Genomic DNA, 24791 nt, shown 5'->3' with positions numbered 1-24791 from the left:
AATTGGAAATAGATCGTACTAAATAGGAACTGCAGACAGGGGCATGCATGAGTTCCAAATGAAAATAATCACAGCTAAAAATTTCATTTTCAGACAACACGAGAGCATGTCTCCGCTACCTTACCTTTTGAACAACCGGAAAATATATACATATAAAATATATATATATATATATAAAAGAAACAGACGGGTATATTTCATCAATAGAAAACAATCTAAGGGCAAGGGGTTGAGAAGACCCCCTCCCCAAAGCACTAGTGAAGAAGAGCCTTTCAATTGTTAAAAATCATCAAGGAAGTTATAATTACAAAAAGATTTGGTATGGTTATTGCACCACCAAGAGGTTGTGTGTTGAACAACAGTCCAAAGAGAATCAAAAGAAACATACTTATCTTAAAAAACTCTATTATTCCTTTCCTTCCAGACGTACCATAAAAGAGACCAAGAAGCCCACCTCCATGTAACTTTCCCTTTACCTACGAAGGCAAAGCAATCAAGCCCATCAAGCAACCAATCATATACTTTGTTTGGAAGGCAGCACTTTGTTAGAAACCAAGGTAGTATGGGATTGTCCCACATTGGTTAGAATGTAATGACCAATGTGGTACTTAAGTGGCTTGGCTTTTCCACCCCAATAGCTGGCTTTTGGAGTGTAGTTCTCCAAGGTGCTTAAGTACCTAATAATTGTATCATAGCCGATTGTTGACATTCTGGAGTGGAACCGCGGAGGGTTCTAACCGGGTGTGGCCGAGTGAAGCAACGCCGGAGTAGCTGCCGGGACATCGGCTTTCCAAGTATGGGGTATTGGTAGGAACCAAGGTAATATGGGATGCCTGTGTCCCACATTGGTCAGAATGGGATGATCAATGTGGTACTTAAGTGGCTTGGCTCTCCCACCCCAATAGCTGGCTTTTGGGGTGTTGTTCTCCAAGGTGCTTAAATACCTAAGACACTCCAAACAAAAAGTTCTAAACAAAAGAGTCCATCCCTTAGTAGCAAAATCACAATGCAGAAATAAGTGATCAAGAGATTTCTCGTCTTTCAAGCAAAGGCAGCAAACGGAGGGGCCTAGAGCGGTATTTTTAAACTACCTTTGAAGCTTGTCATGAGTATTTAAGACTTTATAAGCAAGGGACCAAAGGAAGAATTTGACTTTTTGGGGGATATTAAGCTTCCAAACAAGATTCACCAAAGGAAAGGTGGAGGAGGAGGTTCTCTTAGTGACATTCAAAAACGTAGCTTTGGTAGTAAGCTTCCCCGAGGAGTCAAGCTTCCATTTAAGGCAATCGTGACCATCTTGAGGCGCTCAAGAGTTTAAAACTTCCAAAATAGCCACCATATCACCCAGCCCTCTATCAAAAACATTTCTCCTAAGGCCCAAGTTCCAGGTTTGACTGGAAGCACACCAGCAATCTGTCCATCCTTTTTTAAGGTAAAGTAAAGATATCAGGGAATTTCTGTACAAGGGGTTGAATATCACACCAGCTGTCCACCCAAAATCTGATTCCTCTCCCATCACCTACAATAAACTCAGTGAACTCAAAGAACTGCTCTTTATGCTTTAAAATGCCAGCCCAAAGTCTAGTTTTCTTTCCCTTCTTAGGCATATTTGAAGTCCATCCGTGAGCATTGATACCATAAATAGCCCCAATTTTACGTCTCTAGATAGCATTCTCCTCTTGGCAGAACCTCCAAAGTCATTGCATAAGGAGAGCTGTGTTTTTTTTTTTACGAAGGGACCCAATTCCAAGGCCACCATAAATAGTTGGGAGAGAGGTTAATTCCTATTGACAAGGTGGGATGTAGGGTTGCAGGGGCCCCATCCCAAACGAAATCTCTAATGATCTTTTCTAGCGGTTGATAATGTCAACAGGAGCTTGCATTTAAGAGAAGTAGTAGCAAGGAGGACTACTGAGAACCGATTGGGCTAGAGTCAGCCTACCACCTTTAGAGAGGGAAATTCCTCTCCATCTGTCCACCTTTAGATTAAGCCTCTCTTCAAGCGACTTCCAAGCTTCCTTAGCACTATGCTTGCCTCCAATAGGAAAGCCCAAGTACGTGAATGGGAGAGATTCCATCTTGCAACCGAATTTTGTGGCATGAAAATTCACTTCCTCTCTATCAAAGTTGATGCCAATGATTTAAGTTTTAGTAACATTGAGAATAAGCCCCGACCCCAAAAGAAGCAAGTTGACAACAAGCCACCAAGCCAAGAGGTTACCATTCTCCTAAGAGCAAAAAAGAAGAGTGTCATGGAAATGGGTTAAATCTGAGGGCATAATACCAAAAGAGAAACCTCTGACAAACTTCCTTTCATTGCAAAAGTAAAGGAGGCTACTGAGGGCATCCCCCACAAGAGCTATACACACACACACACACATATATATATCTTAATGAAAGATCTGATTATCAACTGTTCGCTAGAAAAATGGACGATCATAGCTCTAAAACGAGCTATTATAAGTGTTAATAGTTGTTTGCCTGCCAAATTTGAAGGTAACTAGCTGAACTTGTAAACTAAAACAAAAACAGCTATTTACATAATAACCAGGTATGCAAACGTCCTTAGCTCATAGGGATTGATACTTTTTCTTTTGTTATTGACCCCTTCTATGTTCTTTTTGGGATTTTCCCTTAATAGCCTCGTGTCACAAGGGTGTTAACAGCTTCCTTGAATCCTCCTCTATTGAAATGAATTCATACTCCTAGTTTGTTCTTTCTTTCTATGTTTTGAGTCCTTGTTAGCAGAAATTTTGAAACAAGTCTCTTAAGTTGTCGCTCAAGTTTAGGAGCCATAGTCATGGCCTCTGTCAATCATGCTTGGTTGTAGGTCCTCTCCTTTTGATTGTTCAATCTCAACCAAGAAATATAGTGGGCTAGTTACTGGTATATCGTTTCAGCCTAATTGTTTCTTAATTGAGCCTACATGATTGCTCTGTACCCTTGCTAATCAATGTTCTTTCCTCATCTACAATTTTGATACAGCTCATATAAGAGCTGTCTGAAGTTTGTAGGAAAAGCCTTTCCTTCATCAGCGCCCCCACAGGCATATCAGATAAGTTGTCTGTCAATTATCCTGCAATTGAATTGAAAATGCATCATGCCAGCACAGCGGCCTCAAGTGTTAAGGCGACTAATTTCACTTTGTGATCCTCCAGGCTATCGATATAAGGCAATGTTCAGCCAGTCTAAAATATTTCCATGTCATATCTAATCTTCCATCAAAGGTCGGCAATCATTTGTTCACCCTCTCGCTGGATCTTGCCATCTGAGATCCAGGTTACCCCTTCTCCAAATTCCAAATTAGTCATTTAGCTCAGTATCCTCCTCTAATTCATCAAGACCAGCATCCCAGTTCCTATTTTGTTGTACAGATGACATGTTGCAATTTAAGCAAATCAATTCCACTATCAGCTATGTAATTTGGACGCTCTTACCAATCATGTCAAATCTTCTTGCATCCAATACAGTTCAGTTTTCTGGCACAAATCAGCTCTGAATCTCATTTGATATGATGATTACATCCGATCCTGGATGGTAGCTCGCCGCGGCAATTGGAAGTAGGCGGAGGAGTTTACTTTGTTTACTAACACAGCTTCTCACCCTCCACCCCCACAAAAAGAGGGAAGAGAAAGAGAAGAAACAAACTAAATAACAAAAATAGAAAGGGAAGTGTGATAATGGGATGCATAAACAAGAAACTCAAATGCCAACAGCCAAATGACAAGCTCATATCTAAGCCAAAAATGGTTTAAAAGATAAATTTTGAAAGCAAATAAGAGATAGAACCTGAGTTATTATATTAGGAAGCAGGAACAGAGGAAACCGCAGCACTGCAAATAGAGAAAGTGACGTAAAAGCCCTAGATGGAGTCAAATCTCCCCCAAGAACCGTGAACAATCCAAAAGCAGCCACAGTCACCAAAACAGGGATGCTATTCAATATAAATCCATTAAGCTGCAAAAATGAATATGATCATTAAAATATAGATGTGACAAATGGAGAAAGAAGTTCACTTCATTTGTATAATTGATAATTCATTGTCATTGTAAAATTGTTAAATTATATATCAGTGTATAGCAGACAAAATACCCTTCACTACATCAGAACGGAACCCATAAAAATAAAAGAATCCCCATGTGTGTGTGTGTGTGTTTTCCTAAAAAGTAAATAAATCTAAGGGAAAGTTACCATTTTGGTCCCTAAGTTTTTACTTATAGGTCGCTTTGGTCCTTTGAGTTTTTAAAACATACCCTTTTAGTCCCTAAGTTTAATGAAATAGGTCTAAAATGTCCCCCAAACTAACAATTCTGTTAAATTCAAATAGAAAGATGATTGAATTGATGACAATGTTTTTAATGAAAAGAGACTAACGCTCAAAATACAAAGAAACAAACAATATATCATTTATATTTGTAAGATTTTTTCTCTTATTGATAGTTGGTTTTTACACTATATAAGAAGGCCTTGTATTTTATCTATTGTATAGAAGAAATACATTAATATTTTCTTCCCAAATTCAAGTATTCCATTAAAAGGTCAAGTGGCAACCTTAACTATACATTTTTGTTTCTTTCATAGGTAACACAATGAACAGAACATAGCATTTAAAAATAAAGAAATAAATAACATACCGCACCAAGAAGTGATGCCTTACGGAACCATGACAACTCGTCATCTCGAATACTTTGTACTTTTGACTGAAAACTACTCTCCCATGCATAACATCTGATCCATTTCCGAAAATCAATAAAATTCAGGAAGTTTTAGATAATAAAGAGTTGAGTATTTTATTCTTATACTGCATACTTCACTGTGTCCATTGCAGCTAAGATCTCATTCATGAGACCAATTCTCTTGTCTGTACGTTGTAATCCCTCTTTGGATTGTTTCTGCAATCTGCTGATCACAAGTGTCTGTAACCACAAAATACAATAGTATAAATATTAGATATGTCTGGTATGGGATCATGTTGAGAGGTAAGCAAAATACTAACTAATGGGTTCAACATCATGCAAAACCTACTTCCTTAAGATGTCAATGGATGCATGACGATACCAGATCATAAGTACAGAAATAAATGCACTCAAAAATTAATCAATTGCCAAAATAGGGGTCTAAATAGCACCTCCTGCACTATGAAGCGTGTGTATCATTTACATTACGGATAATACAATAAATCAGCTACCAACGGCAGAAGACAAATGAGGAAGGTTGGTCAAAATATGTGGATGCCTCCTCCCAGATACATACATAATCAACTTTTCATATAATGATATAGAGAAAAAATGCTAAAGTAAATTTATCGGTAATTTTAAAATAAAAAAATTGAAAGGGGTCAAAATTTATCATGTTGAACCAGGAGAACTCAACAAAAGTGCATAATCAAATAGTTTCTTACAAAAAGATATAGTAGTAAAGTTATACTGTTTCTATGAAACCAAAAGGTCAAATGAAAAATTAACAGTGATGTGGGATTTTGAATTGAGAAAAATGGTTGCTTTGAGCATGATTTTGGAGGACAGGGGGATAGATGGTAGAAACCAAGAAGGGAATATGAACATGATACATTTGTGGAAGAAGAAAAGCTGAGAAATAAGTTACAGAGAGGCCCGAGTCTTTAATTTCTCGCAGCCTTCCTTTCACTTAGACATCAGATTACATAATCTCTTTTCTTTAAAGGGAGTACATAGTCTCTCAAATCTACAATTATTTAGCACATTGATAATTCAAAAAAGCTCTCCAAACAAAAAAAAAATACAGACAAAAATCTATTGGTTGTGTATCATAACACAGATACACTGCATAAGAGAAAGAAACCCAAATTAAAATGTAAGAAGTACTTTATTAGAAAAGCCGTCAAGCATTGAGATTGCTGATTCCAAGTCTGGTGTCAAGGAAGCATGAAGGTAGAAACCAAATTTAATTTTCGAGCTTCAATTCTTACATTTGCTTTAGAAACTATTTAGACATTAAGAGCTGTTAGATACATACCTGTATGGGAAACAAAAGAACTAGCAGCGATGAACCAAAAAGTGCAGAGACTCCCAACTGCTGGTAAAGAAGAACCATTGCAATGATAATACGAAATGGAGCTGACCATAATGAATGAAGTGACTGGGTTATTAGCTGGATACCAAGACCAAAAAAAAAAAAAGAAGAAAAAAACCTACGGTAAGTTTTAGCATTTGATTAGAAAGATGATTTTTTTTCTTTTCTAGAATAGAAATTCATTCTATAAGACATGACTAAATAAACAAGGAAAGAGAATATTGGGAAGTGAGAACTTGCAATTACGTAGCCATAGAAATATATATGGGAAAAAAGAAAGTATAAGATCTGACCATTCAGATTTAAAATCATGTGTATACCTCCTTATATGGTTTGTATATGATTTTTTTTTCTTTTTATATCCGTGAGTGTCCAGGCTGGTTTTAACCTTGATTAATCTCACAAAACAATCCACCTACTTGATGCTACATCATTTGGCTTCCATGGATTAAACTCATTCCTTCTAATCCCTACAAGATACCATAGTCCTTATTCAATAGGTCAACCCAAGATGGTTAAATGAACCTATAAATCAATTTTTGTGCCAATATGTTGTTTTCAAAAATACTTAGAAGGTTATCTATTTTCTATAAATCTAAGTTTAACTACTTTGACTTACAAAGTAGTAGCTAAAGTACTAGTGGAGAGGCTGAAAAAGGTAATGTCAAGTATAATAGAGGCTTCACAAAGTGCTTTCATTGAAGGAAGGCAAATATTAGACCCAATCCTCATAGCAAATGAAGTGGTTGAAGATTATCGCTCCAAGAGAAAAAAAGGGTGGATTTTAAAACTTGATCTAGAAAAAACCTTTGATCGTGTTGATTGGGAGTTTCTTGAAAAAAATCTTGTTGAAAAGAATTTCGACTCAAGATGGATAATGTGGATGATGGGTTGTATTTCTAACACAAAATTCAAAATTTTTATAAATGGAAGACCTCGTGGTAGAATCCAAGCTTCAAGAGGAATAAGGCAAGGTGACCCTCTTTCTCCTTTCCTTTTTCTATTAGTCAGTGAAGTCCTAAATGCACTACAGTCCCAACTTCATGAGAAAGGTAAGTTTGAAGGCTTTATAGTTCGCAAAGATAGAATTCATGTTCCTCTCTTGCAATTTGCGGATGATACTCTAATTTTCTGCCAAGATGACAAGGAAAAGCTTAGAAACCTAAAGAAAATACTTGAACTCTTTGAGTGGTGTTATGGGTTGAAGATTAATTGGGAAAAAATCAGCCATAAGCGGCATCAATATTGACCATTTTAAGCTACAATCAGAAGCTGCCATTCTGAACTGCAAGACTGTCTCTCTTCCATTCATGTACCTCGGTCTTCCATTAGGTGGCTACCCTAAACAATTGGCTTTTTGGCAACCAGTAATTGATAAAATTCAAAGTAAATTGGACAAATGGAAGAGATACAATCTTTCAAGAGGAGGTCGCTCCACCCTTTGTAAGTCGGTTCTTTCTCATATCCCAACTTATTATATGTCACTTCTCCTGATGCCAGAAAAGGTGGTTCGAATTTTAGAAAGACTTTTAAGAAATTTTTTATGGGAAGGGCATTCCGGAAGCAAAATAAATCATTTAGTAAAATGGGACCTTGTTTCTCGTTCTCAAGAAGATGGTGGTCTCGGTATTGGTGGCTTGAAACTCAGAAACCAAAGCCTTCTAGCGAAATGGGGGTGGAGGTTCATCAATGAGGAAAATAATTATAAGCATCCATGGAAGAAGTAAGTTTGGTTGGCACACCAATGGTAAAACTACCAACAGCCTTAGAAGCCCTTGGATCAACATCTCAAGATCTTGGCTAAAAGTAGACTCCTTGGCAGCCTTCAAAGTAGATAATGGTGAAAGGGTAGGTTTTTGGTGTGACCCTTGGTTGGAAATTGTTCCTTTAAAAGACTCATATTCCTAGTCTTTTCTCCATCTCCACCAAGCCTGAACGCTCATTACAAGACTATGGGATGAGACATCAACTTCTTGGTCTTTCCACTTTAGAAGACTGCTAAAAGATAAAGAGGCAGAAAACTTCCAGCTCCTGACTGAAAAGCTTTCCCACTCTAAACTTAATTCGCTTCCCGATAAAAGAAGGTGGTCTTTAAAACCAAGTGGGATTTTTTCAGTCAAGTCTCTTGTAAAGCATCTATCCTTCTCCTCCCCAATTGGACCGCTACTAGAATCAGCCTTATGGAAGTCCAAGAGTCCTAGAAGGGTTAATATACTGATTTGGATCATGCTGAATGGCTTGCTTAACAGTGCAGATATTCTTCAACGGAAACTACCTACTCATTATATTTCTCCACAGGTTTGCTCTCTTTGTTGGATAAACTCAGAATCTCTCTTACACTTGTTCTTCCAGTGTTTTTGCATAAAACTGTTGGATACGTTTATTTAAGTGCTTCAATGTTAGCTGGGTTCTTGACGATGATTTTAAAGCAAATGTGCTTCCAACTCTTAATCAGTCCAAAATTGAAGAAGAAGCCAAGATTACTTTGGGTCAATGCAGTTAAAGCTTTGTTATCAAAATTATGGTTCAAAAGGAATCAAAGAGTGTTTCAAGACAAAGTATCTTTTAGCTCCTTTAAATTTGATATCGCTCTTATCAATGCCTCCTCTTGGTGCTCTCTCTCCAAAGCTTTTAAAGATTTCTCCATTCAAGACATCAGTCTCAATTGGAACGCCTTCATCTTCCCGCTTTCTTGATCCTGTAACTGCCTAGTTGTGGCATCTTTTATTTTTCAGATTATCTTTTTGTTGTATGCCTTTAAATAGGCAAGGTCTACTCAATTTTGTACTCAGCTATTGAATTTCTGTTCTACATTTTAGGAGATGATGAGAATGCTATGGAGGTGTTAACCTAGTTGAGATGTCCTGGTGCATTTGTTGATCCTTTTTTATTAGTTTTGTTCTCTATGGTTTATTTCCTTTCATACACTTGTAACATCTTTCATTATCTTAATGAAGTGGGTTGTTTCTTGTTCAAAAAAAAACTGATGGAAGATGAACAAATATAGATCATGATAGTAGCAATGAAAATTCCATGCAACAAAGGAAAGGAGACCAATATCTTCATTGGCATATCCATCCACGTGCAATCATTACTCGATAATTTCAAGAGAGAGAGAATCCTTTTTAGACTAGAGTCTAGAAATCTCCATAAATCTCCATCCAACCCTTCGAGTGACTGCAATGGGATTCAATCCCATGATCACTTTGGTTGAGTCCAAGATCATCCCAAACCCATGGGTGTAGACATCATTATTCATTAGCAAACTTTCTAGAAGTGGCAAATTTTGAAAATCAATATGCATAACCAAGTATAAGTGTTAAATCACTAATTGACCCAAAAACGTAAGTTGAAGGGTGAAGGCAAATTTAATATTTTATCATCTAACGCTCTCTCTCACTTGTGGGCTTGAGAACCAACAAGTGAAAATCAATATTAACTTGGGAGGAAATAACATTGCGGGGTTTGAACATAGAACCTCCTAGACCACTTACTCTGATACCATTTTAACTCATCGATTGACCCAAAAGCTTAAGTTGATGGGTGAAGGCAAATTTAATATTATATCTTACCAAAAGCTTAAGTTGATGGGTGAAGGCAAATTTAATATTATATCTTTTAACACGAAGCCCTATGAAATGCATTTTATATTCGAATATGAAATTTAAATGGGGAAAAGTGCATAGGGAAGAACAAAAGGAAAATATATAAAGAAATTAAAGTATATAACATATATATGCAATACATATATATATTGCATACACATCATAAAAGAGTATGAAAAGTTGAAAATGCCTGAAGTGTCTCAGCATCAGTAGTCATTAAGTTTGTTATCTTTCCCGTCGAAAACGTCTTGCGGGCCTCGTGAGTTAACCTCAGAGATTTGCGAAAAACAGCTGCAACCTAAAAATGGATAAATAAGCATAGCTGTATTAGGATAACCTTTCTTGAACATACCTTTGTGCTTAGGACAGGAACTAAAATAATGAATCTAAGCATATGGAACCAATATGGTAGACTAACTTACCTTTATAGCAGTTAAATGAAAGAGCCAAAAGCCACAAAAAAAGAAAGGAAAAAAAATAAAAAATAAAATAAAATAAAATATTGCATGTAAGGTCATGATGCTGAATAGGGCTTAAAAGCAAACAATAAATGAAGATCTTGAAAACTAAATACAACCTTAGTACTTCTCTGATGCATTACATTGAATTTTAAAATATAACAAATTTGAAGGTGGATCCAATCCAAGGCGATAAAAAGGCACCATTGTCATCCCAATTCCTCAGCCAAGGTGAGAGGCCATATATTTTGCATCAATGAACCTTCTCCAAGGGGGTGACTTTTCATTTTGGTACCTCCATAGCCATTTAACTAGAAGGGAGGAGAATTCTCCCATCTTACCAAATAAAGGCCTGATTTTCGGTGCTGCCTTTCCAAAGAATGCTTCTAAAAGTTTTATCGTGAGATCGATCAAATCACTTTCAAAGACATGGAGAAAAGATATCATATTATTTCAAATACTAAACGATAGAGGATCCATTTTAAATACCAAACTATTATTTTGAAAAAGAAAGAATATAACATTGGTTCCAAGGACTAGAAAAAGCTCACTCAGCAAAAATATCCTCCACTCAAAGAGCCAAACTTGCATTATTATAAAAGATAAAGAGAGATCATCATGGCAACATTTCACATTGGTGATAACTGATAACCAAGCATATGTAAGACATAAGGTCAAAATTACCAAGGTTGACCTCACTCGATAACCAACACGCATCACATTCTGAAAATACTGTGCTTCACATAACACTCCAATGATCTGTATCCAAAGTGAAAACCCATTAGATGTGTCCTACATGTGTAATCAAACTGCAGTCATGCAACTTGTGCCAAAATGAGCCAATTGAAGTCATATATGACATGAGTAGGACAACTACATGTTCTAAGCTAGATCAAACAAGAAACTAATACCAAGTTAGTTGTGAGAGGAATATAATATTATCTATATTAAGAATATAAGAGCTAAGTTAGGTCTTTCATAGGAAAGACTGTTGCAAATTAAAAATAAATAAATAAAAAGATAACACTATTATTAAATATTGAAAACTAATACTTATGGTCAATAATTACAATAATATAATGCAATCAAAAAATTTGTTTTGTTTAGTACAACAAATGTGGGAGTATGGAAATTTGAACCTCCGACCTAAAGATGTCATTGCCACTGAGTTATACATGTTAGCCAAAATTCCAAAATCTATGTTTGGCATATTAACAAATTTATAATTTTATAAGATGTGTCAAAATAATAAGATATGTCATCTTTCGAAGTCATGATGGATACATGTTAATACCAAAGACTAACCTACTTATTGACATGCATAGACTTGGCAAAATAGGACAAGAATTTGGATCATACCACTCCAGCAAATATTGAGAAAGCATAAATGTAACCAATTTGAGATGGATCTCCACGCTGCATGGACTGCAAGTATTCAAAAGAAATACGTGAACAAATACAGGGACAAAATTAAACAGGAAAACTTGCTTGACGGTGTTTACAAAGTTAAACTCTCATGGTAATATAGATGCCTAATCAATACCCATCTAACTGAATTATGTGCCAGTGCTAAGCACTAACCAAGATAACAAGCAAGTATCGAGTAATAAGACTTTCTTATGACCAATTATTTATCCATATATGAATTGGTTATAGTTTTTTTTAATAAGAAACAAACTATTAATTGATTAATGGAAATGATAAATTTTTCAAGATACGAACTCTGAAAGAAGTGAAAAAGGAAAAATGCAAACACAAATCAAAGAAACTTGAGAAAAACTAATAAAGGATCTTCAGTTAATACAGATATAGGGGTATAAGACTTGAATAAATTAGAAAATGAACACCATCGTTTTGAACTTAGCAATATCGAAATGCTCCAACCAAGTAGTTTTAATTAAATAATGCATCTTCAAGGTTTAATTCTCTAGATAAAATAAAGTAAAAGTAGTTATGGTACTTAACTAAATTAATGACCCACTCCTGTGGATCATACTCAAATTCAATCACTATTTAAAACTTGACACTGTGCACCTGCAGTTTTCCATGGTGTAACAATCACGCAACATAGTGTAAATAGTGTGGGTTACTATTTGCAGATTTGCTAGGAGTGAAGCAAATGTGTCAAGTTTTATGAGTCTAGTAAAGTTTGATATAGAGAAATTTGATGGAATGATCAACTTCGGAGTATGGTAAGTGTAAGTCAAGGATGAGATAATACAATTTAGGTTACACAAGGGCTTGAATGAAAGAATGAACAATGATACGCCTGAAGAGTTAAGTGGCGATGGTGGTCCAATGGAATCCAAGGGTGATTCTAGCGAGGTTCAAACAAGAAAGTCTTTGAGCAGAAGACTGAAAACAAGGAAAAAAAAAAGAGTAAATTTGTCAAAGAGCTTTGGATCGAATGTTGACTCTGTCTTTCTTGTTAAGGGAGACAATGACTTCCTCTGAAGAAAGACGAAATTCATCCTTATGGTATATCTGCTTTACCATGATAGAGGATGATGTAAGCAGTTGACAAGTTTGCACATGGGCACTGGCTTGGTTGTTATGTTAGATGTGTGGTAGAAGTTGTATTGATGGCTGAAGAACTTCCAAGTAAGCCAAGTAAGTGGAAGTTGCACCATAAATTTCAGCAAGGTTTATCGACATGTAACGAAATAGTAAAATCTTGGAAGGTGGTATTTCAAGTGGTCTACGTTTGTGATGAACTGAGTTATAATTCTCTGAGCTGAGAATTATGATTATCGATGAAGACAATGGTTGCAGCCAAAAGCTGTGAATTCTTCAAATATCTTGCCAAGGTGGAATTTGTTGGATTTTACCAAAATATTATAAGACCAATTGACCCACATCTGAAAGGTTCAATAAAGTGATGGGCTCCCAACATTAATATATATATATATGTATGTATGTATGTATGTATAATAAAATAAATTAAAATAAATTNAAATAAATTATATATATATATATAAAAAAAATAAACTATTAAAAATAAAAAATAAAAAATAAAAAAACTTTGTCTTTGGTTTCAAATCATCCCAATTTGAAGCACTTTAAGCTTGGTATATATACTAGTTCAGTTGTGTGAGAGGGTATAATGCTCTGACAGAGTGCTCTTGTAATTGGGGTGGAAGAAAGATTTATATGTGATGGTAATAATTTTTCACATAGTGGAATTTTTTTTAGTTCGTGGTTTTTTCACAGATAGAGATGTTCAATTTCCCCACGAGGACGGAGATTTCACGATTAGGCGGGGAATGGGGGAGGGAGTGGGGGAAAAAATTCCCCGTGAGCTAAACGGGGATGGGGACGGGGAATGCATTCCCCGCCCCGATTAGCTTTTACATATTTATTTAGTATAGTTATCTAATGTTATGTTATTATTATTATTATATAAATATTACATTTAAATTTCAAATTTGATTATTTATTGGAAAACATAATGAATATGTTTAAATTGAATGTTTAAATTTAGATTATATATGTGAATAATTTGATTTATATTTATTTCTTTCTACTAAAAAAAAATAATTAGTTTTTTTAAGCCAAAATTTAAGTAATTTATCTTTAAATTCAAATTGTCATATAAAACTAACCATAATAAACAATTTAGTGATAAAGTTAATTATTTAAGTAAAATTTGCTCAGATTAGTGATTTAAATTAATTAGTTTTTTATAAATAAAAAAAAAAGTAACGGGAAAAATTCCTGGGGGAATCCCCGCCCCAATCCCCGTGGGGAATTTTACAGGGATGGGGAATAAAATGGGGAGTAGGGACGTGGATGGGGAATGGCATCCCCGGCCCCACCCCGCCCCGTGGACATCTCTATTCACAGATTTAGAGTTTTTCCGCATTAATTCTTGTGTTCCTTGTTTTATTGATTTCTTTTAATTTCTCTGTTTATGTTTATTCCTTTGGTAGAAGTGAGATTTTTTCCTAACACCAAGGAGGTCTACATTTTCCTTTTTATAACCTTGAGTATCGAGGTCAAATCACCTAATCCCACTATACTTGGTTGCCAAAGGAATTTATAGAATATTAAATCTTAGGTAGATGGCCACCACGGTTTGAACTCATTTCCCTTAAGTTCTTTATTATTTAGGATCCTTATTGACCATTAGGTCAATCCATGGGGATTTATCAAAAAAAAAAGTCCATTACCCGAAGCATGTCATATATTACTTTCTTGCAATCAATCAAATATGATTGTCCGTTTACATAACTCATTAGAAACCTAAACTTTTAGGTTTAAATCGTCATTTTGGTTCCTTGTACTTTTAGGTTTGTTCAATTTTGGTCCCCGAATGCCGTGTTTGCTTCGTTTTGGTGACTAAACTTTCAGATCTCTATTTTAGGCCGTGAAGTTCCAAAAAACAATTGTTTTGGTCCCTACTATATCAATTTTTCACCTAATGTTCACTTACTCAATACTCACCTCCAACCTACAAGGACATTTTTATTTTCTTTCATGTGCTTGTATAGCATAGCTAAGCATCTCCATAGACTGCCTTTCTTTTAGAATCCACGCGAAGTACAATATAACTTCTCATTAGTATTAACTTTTTGCTAGCCTTTAAAGGCTCATCAATTTTGTTGGATGTGATGAGGGTGCTATGGGGATGTCAACCTAGTTGAGATGCCCGGGTGCGCCTGCTGATCCATTGGTTTCTTTTTAGTTATTTGTATTTGCCTTTATTTCCAAGTACACATCTCTTGTACTAAATCTTAATGATTAATAAAGGTTGTTTCCTTTTTAAAAAAAATACAATATAACTTCAAATTTTTCATTTCTAGGAGGATAACTTGTCAACATTTTTTTCAGCAACCTTTCCCACCCAATGTCACAGAAAAGAAAATGTTTATTTTCTTTAAATTAAACTATTAATAAAAGTGCCCGTCCCCGTGGACCAGTTATAACTTATAAGTTATCCCTCTTGAAGTATTTGTTGGGGAAAATTCTACCTCATTCCAAACAGGATGACGTAGAAAGTGAAAATTCAGGCAGGCCTAAAATGCCTTCAAAGTTTCAACAAATCAGCATTCGTACACAGTGCTATCAAAAACAATAAATGGTATGTGAAGCGAGTTCACAAATAGAACTACCAAGTATCAAATGTTTAATGGTGAAGAAAAAGTATAATGCACCAGCAAAAAAAGACCCCACCAACCTCGAGAAGTTTATTCAAGATGACAGGCCCCACAAATTGAGAAAGATCATTGCCAATCTGCAAGTCTCACAACATGTTAGTCAAACAGAAAGGACAAGAATAATGCAAAAATACAAGAGTTGAATTCAATTTTCCTGTGAGCCTCTTTAATACTATCATTTTTTTTATAAGATGGAAAATATGCTCCCTTCAAATTAAGGATAGAAATATAATGTTTCTTTCAGCTAAACCAGTGAGCAGTCACAATAACAATTACTGAGGCTAAAAAATGTTCAGATATTGGGTGCATTATTGCATGTTTCAATTTTGGTGACCAAATATTTGTTCATAAATGGATACATTTGTTTAGAACACTCCAAATAATCTACTAAATTCAAGGTGTAGATCATATTACCTTCCAAATGCCACCCAACCAAAACCTATTGAATGGAAAAGAGAGAAGAGAAAATTAAAGAAAGACAATGTAAAGAATAAGCAGCAAAACCAGTAGTATTCCTATCACAAAAACTAAAAGGAAGTAGCACATATCCAATTCATTTTCAGCACTTCACATAATACACCTTTAGTAGAAATCTGACAATCGTTAGTTTTGTTAAAAATAAATAACTGAGAAAGTAAGTTTGTATCTTTTGTTTTTACCTCTTATAATCCATTACATTTGGAAGCATTAATGCATATATAACTGAATGAAATTATCAGATTGAGTCTCTCCACTACTCATGACCTAATATTTCCCGGGGAGAGGAACATCATGATGTTGTCATGAACAGATGGAATCTTAGCCCTTTCCTTTTTCATTGCCCCAGTGAGTACAAGTTCAATAGTGGAATCAACGTGAATCATGATAGATTTAACTCACAAAATATACTGGATTATGTTTGACCCAATACCCCATTAAAGAAGTAACTCATTTCTCCTAGAAGGATTATTTAACCTCAGCTAGTTTTTTTTTGTCTAATCTCCTTTTTCTCATCAATATTTTTCCAGAAAAAGAAACAAACGTTCAATTGATTAATGATTAATGAAAAGAAACAAAACAATGTTCCAGGGGTACAAACAGAAGTGTTCAATATAATTATTTGATTGTGGCACCAGCGGTTTTGAACCCATTATTTAAACATGGATAATCGACCCCTATTTGATTATTTGGTTTTTGAAAAATGTTCTTGCTTTCTCAAGATTCTTAATTGTCGTTTTCATCTATCTTTCTTATGTAAATATTTGAATTCTCAGTCAAATTTCAAAAACAAAAACCAAGTTCTAAAAATTACTTTTTTAAGTCCTGTTTGGTAACCATTTGGTTTTTTATCTTTTGTTTTTTAAAATTAAACCTATAGATACTACTTCCACCTCTAAATTTCTTTCTTTGTTATCTACCTTTTACCAAAGGTTTAAAAAACTAAGCCAAATTTTGAAAACTAAAAAAGTAACTTCTAAAAGCTTGTTTTTGTTTTTGGAATTTGGCTAAGAATTCAACCATTGTACTTAAAAAAGATGCAAATCATTGTAAAAAATGTGGAGGAAATAAGCTTAATTTTCAAAAACAAAAAACTACAAACGAAATGGTTAACGAACGGCCTTAGTTTTCAAATTTTAGCTTTAATTTTTTGTCTATAAAAATTTGGCTTTCAATTTAAAGCTTTTAAATTATGCTTTGATTTTGAAAATACTCCTAAAATAAATTATGTATGAATGTCTCCTGATGTTCTGAAGGCCTAGTGACTTAAGCAAGTTCCTTCACTCGAACTAGTCATTGGAATTGTCACATTCACTAATCCCTAAAAATGATACATTGGAAGAATCTTTTTGGCTCAAAAGACTACAAAACATAGAAACCAACAAATGGAAGTGGTGTTTTCAAAAATAAATAAATAGCAAAAAAAACATTTAAAAAAATACCCCGCCAAAGTTTGCCTTACAAGTTATAAACTATCTTGCTGTTTTATAACTTCAAAAACTAAAAATAAAAAGTAAAGACAAACTATAATGTATTGAAAAGACATTAATCTAAAGAAATATTCTTTGACTACTGTAGCATTCACAAATACTTCAAATTTACAAAACATGTCATTGACAATTACCGATAAATCATTTAAATATTTATGTGCCCTCTGTCTCTCTCAAGAATTATCAGCTCATTAATACATTGAAAGTTTACAACTTTCATCCAACAAAATAAAATTTTACTTCATAAGTTCACTTTGTCTTTATTATTCATTAATTCAAACTATAACAAATTCCAAATATTACTTTTTAAAACTTTCTGATTTTTTTTCATAAATATTATTAAATAATACTCCAAAAAATTTATGATGTTTTATTGCCTTAAAAATAATAACAATATATTCAAAACAGCTATGTTTAGTCACTTGTTTAATCAACAGTTGAAAAAGGAAGTTTAAGAAATTTATTGAGTAAATTCAATATCGTCTTTACATACTCGTTGATTATTTATTGAAAAAAGTGCATGTCATAAATAATACAAGTGTTGATGTACTAGTAGTGTCAACGAAAACTAGAAAAATATTTTTAATAAGAAACTAAAACAAAACAGAAGACTACACCTCCTAATAAATTGATAGTTTACCAAATATCAATCAAGAAACTACTGTTACTATTTATAATTAGAAACAGGGGAATAGCAATCCTTTCAAAAATAAACCATTTGCCACTCATATTCTACTTACCTTCCTCCAATGCTGCTGTTCAATCCTCTAAGAAGCCACGGTTTGGATTTTTGAGATTCTTCCACCCAAGCTTTCTGGAAGCTATGGAGAACGGTAAATAAGATCCAAAAAGAATGTGCAAGAAACGGCAGAAATTATGTTGAGAGAGACAAAAGAACAGACTTATTGTATAATGTTTCAGTTCGATCCCACGAATCCAATTTCCAGACGTCCTTCTCTGTGAGTGGCCTTTGGTATCCTAGCTTCAGTAAGGAATTCATCCATGCAAACGTAGTTTCTAGAATAAAGTAATCACAATTAGAAATGCAACATATATTTTTAAATAACAAAACAAATTGTTGGAAGAGCATCACGTCCATTCTTTAGATAACTGATTGGGTTGCCCAAGCTCAGGCTAAAACGGTTCCTTTTTAAATATCTTTGAGTTTTTAGACCAACTTACACACACTTCAACTTATCTCATAGAACAAGTAACTGAGGGTGAAATAATAGGAGGTATATATCTGCCAAGGTTAAGAATAAGATGCCAAAATAATTTCAAAGAGATCTTGATTTCATACCTCAAGGGCAAGTCTAGACTAGAAGAGGTAGTTATGTGGTCGACTACGATTATGCTTATGTGAATTCTCCATTCGCAGTATAATAGTTAACATAGGTACATGTTTGGTTTGTTATACTTAGTTATAATTATTTAAAATTGGTTTAACTATAAGTATGGTCTTGAAGCATTAGTTTTTTTTTTCATTTTTTTAATGAAAAGTTTCATATCCTTTTCATATATTATATATACATAAAAATATAGACACATGCACACACACATATACATACATGATACATGCATGTATACATATAAAATTATATTCCTGAACAACCAGGGCATGTTTAACCGTTTTCAATTTCGTGTCATATAGATCTTTGAAGTTTTAAACTGTCTAATGGCTCTCTAGATTTCCAATTATGTGTCTAGCAGATTCTCCCCTAAGCTATTAGACACGTTTTAAAATATACGAGATTGAACGGTCAGCACTTTATTAAAAACAAGATTCAATTTCATGTCTAATAAGTCTATAAATTGTTTTTAAAAAAATGTCAGATTGGTTAGAACCCCATTAGACATAACTAGATATTGTAAGGTACTAGACCCTTTAAAATTTCAAGAATGTATGATGTACAGGATTGATAGCACTCAAAATGTGCTATCATGTTCCACTTAATTCAATATTGTTCTTAGATTTTACGTGTTTGTCTCAAGATTATTCCTAGATTTTACGTGTTTATTTAATTATTTTATAGGTTGCGAGCACTTAAAGGGTAGAACGGGGTGTTAATGACGAAATGGAGCTAAAACGGGCCAAAACGGAGCTTAATTGCATCAACCGGGAAAGTGAAAGCCAAATTACCATTTTGCCCTGGGAGATGACGTAGCGGTGCCGACGCTGCAAGACAGAGAGCACCAACTTGTTGCAAGACGCAGAGCGTCGCGGCACTCCGAAGATTGCAGGCGTGTGCATGTTTAGCGCTACGGCACTGCGCCTTCTCCTCGAAAGCGGCAAATTGTAGAGTGCCACAGCGCTTCAGCATTTATATATATTAATTTTTAGCCACCTGGGTCATATTGTGTTGGATCCCAGCCAAATTCCTACTATTTTCTCTCCATTTTTCTTCTAGTTTTTTTATCTTTCATGTACCTAAACTCCACCTCTTGATTGGCATGTCGATGAGGAGCTAAGATACTCATTCTAGCTTAGGCGTAGAGTTCGTTTTCCCAATATTGTAACTCGAGAGATTTAGATCAATTGCATAATTCCATGATTTTGTCTTTGGGTTTTTTTTCTATCTTTCATGTTTATGATTATATCACTGCTGGAAGTTATATGACCATTAGCTAGGTATCGAATCGCAATAGGCGACATATAATTGTGATTCAATATTAAGTGGCAAAAGGTTAGATTAGCTTGTTATATTGTTCTAATCAACCTAGAAAGAACCATGATGAATATTAATTTAGGTTGTTCCTAATTGATATTCACCTTAGCATAATACCTATTTGTAATGTGGTTAGTTGTAATTGATTGTGATGCTTTTCATCTAATTAAATTGGCTAATTTGATTAATTGGACTCTCACCTAGCTTATCTAGGTAAGTTGGCTCAGTTGAGACAACATAGGAATTAATCTGATAATCTATGATCAAGTTATAATCCTGGGAACAACTCAGAAGCCTGAGCTAAATCATTGAATTATTGAATTTAACTTTGTTTATTTTTCTTGCATATAAACTCAATTTCCAAAACCCCCGGTTACCTTGGACTGTTTACAATTCAATTGAGAGATTCAAAGGTTCCCTTAGTTAGACCAGTTACTGTCTAATACTACTGAATTAGAATAGAAAGTGTAACAATTATTTGACTGAGTCAAAAGCCTCGACAACTTTCACCCGATCAAGGATTAAAAATTTAGAAACTTCTTGGTAAGTAGACACTTCTTAAATTTTAAAGTTCAATAACCAATTAGAGACAACCCTAAAGGCCTACGGATAAACTAATAATTTAGGCCCCTTTTGGTAACCATTTCGTTTTTTGTTTTTGATTTTTTAGAATTAAGCCTATTTCCTCCCATTTTCCTACAATGGTTTGCATTTTTCTTAAACACAAGAGTAGAATTCTTAGGCAAATTCTAAAAATAAAAACTACTTTTTTTTAGTTTTCAAATTTTGTCTTGGTTTTAAAAGAGGTGGGTAAAAAATAGATAACAAAACAAGAAATCTAGGTGTAAGAGGAATTTGTAGGCTTAATTTTAAAATTTTGAATTTTAAAGCAGTTAGAATGTTAACCATATCAGATTAATTCATTCCTCCAAATGTATAAAGGTTTTTTTTTCCTTTTTCATAAGAAACAATATTTTCATATGAACCACCATATTTGTTAGAACTATTGGCAGACAAAGGAGAGTTGCTCTCCTCTTAGTATTTTATAAACATAGTGTTTGCACGTAAAATTCCCCCTTCCCTAAGAAAATTTCTAGTTCTTCCCTGGCCAATACTTTATAACATCCATAAACATTATTTACGTCATTGATAATGAAAAACAACAATTTATCTCCTCATCTTACAAATGGGATTTTATGTAACAGTACTTACTTGAAAATAAATTTGCATGCCTCTCGGGGCATATACGTTCCTCTCCAGGAAGTTCTTCATATTCAACATCAACAGATTCACTATTTAGAGGCGTATGACCAGGATAAGGATCCAAGCTAGGCACATATACCACCAAAAGAACACCAAATAAAGCCTACAACAAGAAGAAAATTTCAGAAGAGAGCTCACAAGGTGGAATGAGAAATTTAATGACATAGATTTTTAATGTTACAAATAAAGTTATTTTAAAATTATTTAGAAAATACGCCCCTTCTGTAATGAACTCTAATTTAAACTCCAACGGGTTACTTTTGTAAAAGTTTCACTGCATTAATGAAAATATTTTGTTTCGATTCAAACTCAATATTCAGACCTTCTTTTTTTTCTTTTTAGGAAACGAAACTTTTCATTGATATGAGGCTAATGCTCAAAATAGGAGACGAAATTTTTCATTGATAAAATGCATAATTACAATGAGAATAGAAAAGACTACCAAAGCAACAACCCAACAAGTTTAAATCTTTAATCAAGACCAAAATACAAGCCACACAACCAACCCACAAAGAAAGCAGAAACTGAAACAAACCAGCAAGAAAAAACCTATTCGCAACACATACAGGACCAAATGAATTTTAAATCATGACTCCTAAATCAAAATACTAACATTACATATTTGATTTTCTTATTGTAATCCTAGATACTTGATTAAGCACACTAAATTATTTTATTATAAGTATAATATTCCACAGCTTTAAGCCTACGAAAAAAAATTAAACAAAGTTGTGTAGAAAAGAACTTCATTACAATGCAAGCTTGCATGGAGAGAGAGCTTTTATAGCTTTAACAGTCTAACACCAAAATATTGTTAAACACTTTGAGAGTATAGCCCATACCAAACAATTCACCGAACTACTCATTTGAGATCCTCATTTTTCTTTTCCAACCATATATTGCAAAATAATGCAGATGCTGTATAAAAGATTAGAGGCAGAAATAAACCAACCTGGACAAAGACTTCACTGATGTACCAATATAGGACATATCTGAAGAGACATAAGCAGAACCATTAATCAGTGGTTCAGTGTTATGTGCCAAAATGCAAGTTCAAGAAACTGGCTAAACTTTACATTTAAATTCCAAATCTGATTACTAGCTTGAGAAAATAATTAACAATCACAAGATTGATAGATTATCACAATCACAACAATGTCATCCCAGTCTGATATATGCTCTACATTACTAAATTCTATATCTACTTGTCGTATTTTACAATTATCTAAGAATTACATTCAGTTCAATTTCCGCCTAGAATCTTAATTGCTTTTATTTTCTTTACCTTTTTTTTTCAATTACAACAGACAAAATAATATCTCAGCTCCACTTTCTAATACTTTTTGCATCTTCTGAGGCAGAGTGTATTTTTAACTTTGACAACAACCAATGATTCAAAGACAGAACAGCAAGAACAATGCAGTAAGATGGCATCCAGCTATCATAAATAATTATAAGATTAAAATTAAAAATAATTCTTAAAAAAAAATAAAAATACCTCTCATAAAAGTCCTTCACGGAAAGAATTAGATTGAGCATTACAGCATCCGCTACTAATATATAAACAACTCCAAACCTTACGGTCCAACGAAATTCAAAAACATAAACTTTAGTTTCTACAACAAGCATTACAAGCATCAAGCACCAAGCAAGAGCCTGAATTATCAGGGCAACCACCTGAAACAAAAGGGCATAATGTTTAATGTGTGAACTCGATGATCTTTCACCCAATATGTCCAAAGATAAACAAAATTGTTTCTTCTTAGCTAATATATCAAAAACTTAAATTGACAATATCTCGATCTTTCTTACCCTGAAATCGTCTTTGGTTCTTAGAAGTGATATGGACCAAGGCACCATTTTCTCACCCCACACATCATATATCTTATAGCACCTCATATAATTTTTAGCTTTTTAAATAATATTATGGACCTAAATGCAAAGTAAAAGATACAAAACCATTTTTGACATTCCTCATGTAAGCATATTTCCTTGCATACTCTAAATTCAGTAAGAAACATCACCTAAAAAGAATTCTTAATATCTTGAGGAAACTCTACCTCAAATGGAGAAAGTGCATCCTGCCCATCTAAATTAAAAATTGAAATTCCCCTGATCAATCTGAATAAAGGCTCAAATACACAGTATGCAGCCAATAAACACAGCATGTAGTTGTATATCTTTGACTTCAAGCAAAACCTCTGTGCTTTAAAATCATTCTTGATCAACCATGTTCTATAGATGCATAGACCTAGAAAGACCAGGTGAGAAATAACAATAACAACAGAGTCTAAGGCACACGGCGTGTAAGCACCAAGAGCATTCTCCACTGCTGTCGTCCACACACCACCAGCAACCGGTCGACAATACCAAACAAACGGCTCAAAAGCCATTCTTGATCTACTTTTGACTTTCCTACTGCAAGCACATAATCCACCTCTGCACCCACTGTTGCTTGCTTAACCTGGTGTGGTCTCCTTCCACCAGGACGAACCTAACACAGAAAATCTAGTCAGTCTTCAAATTTGTGTTCTAAGCAGAATAATCATGTTTGTTGCAACCGAAGACAGCGGTCTAACATAGCTTCATAAGCTTAACGTTTTCGTCAATGTTCATTTAAGATTGTTCTTTACGCTATCTAGTGGTCAAATTGTCGACACATGCTGAGAAAAATTATTAGCAGTTCGCTCCAATTTTGACACAGAACTAAACAGAAAAGTTCCAATAACCTGAAACAAAGAACTAAAATTCCTGTCTACATTATCCATTTCTCCAAGTTCAGAATACCGTAATAATATAAGCACAGGTACAGTCCAGAAGACAAGAACATCGAGTTCAAAAAATGTTGAAACTTAACCATCTCAGGTACGTGGTATGCAGAAATATAGAAGAAATTAAAAGCGGAAGCTGATTACTAGATAAGCTAAATTTAACCAGAGCCAGAAGATATCCATAGAACTAACAAGCTGAAAATCAGCCTCCGATTAGCTTCTCGGTTCCTCCGACTGCAAGCCGGAAAGAGGGGGCAGGGGATAAATAAACAGAAAACAGCAGTCTACCGTAATAGAATGCGAATCAATGACCAAATCTCCCGGAAAGTTGAAGAACAGCGATCGAGAAGCCGAACTCGAGAAATCCAGCTACAGAACGAGAAGAATCATAGCCTCGAGCAGCAGACACCAGTGGCCAGCGTAATATTCCTTTTACGAACACGTCGCGAGAAAATAACTAATATCATATAACGAGAAACAGTTCATCCGGTTTGATGAACGGTGTGAAATTGATGACATCAAAATTGCAAACCAAATCAATTATGATTTCTAATTTATATTCCTTTGATATATGTACTGTCCGATGCATTGGAACACTTTGTTACAATAAAAAAAAAAATTTCTTTTTTTTTCTTTTTACAATATCTGGGATGGGGAATAATCACTTTTTTTTTAGAAATTAGAATAATCACTTTTAAGTTGTAATCACTTTATTCCTTTTTTTTTACTAGTAATTAAAGTGATGCCAATTTATTTCTACTTAATGTATCTTCAATCAAAATATTGGAGTATACTAAAGTAAATAAATAAATAAATAAATATGTTGTATTATGGTATTCTAAAAGATGATACAG

The 24791-nt window shown here is 34.2% G+C and overlaps 1 protein-coding gene across 2 annotated transcripts in view; it reads right to left on the bottom strand.

Annotated features, from left to right (window-relative positions):
* LOC120072869 (ABC transporter C family member 2-like) overlaps window positions 1-24472 on the bottom strand; it is a 34725-nt gene extending 10253 nt beyond the window's left edge. Inside the window, exons 1-16 of one of the 2 annotated variants that reach the window (XM_039025395.1) lie at window positions 24130-24472; window positions 23227-23660; window positions 22665-22843; window positions 22119-22158; window positions 21116-21269; window positions 18140-18254; window positions 17978-18058; window positions 15685-15709; window positions 15291-15347; window positions 11474-11539; window positions 10799-10873; window positions 9847-9954; window positions 5995-6129; window positions 4810-4916; window positions 4635-4728; window positions 3790-3957 (exon numbers count right to left, since the gene is read on the bottom strand). In XM_039025395.1, coding sequence (XP_038881323.1) covers window positions 3790-3957; window positions 4635-4728; window positions 4810-4916; window positions 5995-6129; window positions 9847-9954; window positions 10799-10873; window positions 11474-11539; window positions 15291-15347; window positions 15685-15709; window positions 17978-18058; window positions 18140-18254; window positions 21116-21269; window positions 22119-22158; window positions 22665-22843; window positions 23227-23559 — 1737 coding nt within the window. In that variant the 5' untranslated portion in view covers window positions 23560-23660; window positions 24130-24472. The remainder of the gene's footprint in view (window positions 1-3789; window positions 3958-4634; window positions 4729-4809; window positions 4917-5994; window positions 6130-9846; window positions 9955-10798; window positions 10874-11473; window positions 11540-15290; window positions 15348-15684; window positions 15710-17977; window positions 18059-18139; window positions 18255-21115; window positions 21270-22118; window positions 22159-22664; window positions 22844-23226; window positions 23661-24129) is intronic. The other variant, XM_039025394.1, reaches the window with a different exon arrangement.
* Between the last annotated feature and the right edge of the window lie 319 nt (window positions 24473-24791).

This window comes from Benincasa hispida, chromosome 3 (genome assembly GCF_009727055.1).
Source record: "Benincasa hispida cultivar B227 chromosome 3, ASM972705v1, whole genome shotgun sequence".
Taxonomy (NCBI): Eukaryota; Viridiplantae; Streptophyta; class Magnoliopsida; order Cucurbitales; family Cucurbitaceae; genus Benincasa; species Benincasa hispida.
This window is presented reverse-complemented; position numbering and strand designations above follow the sequence as displayed.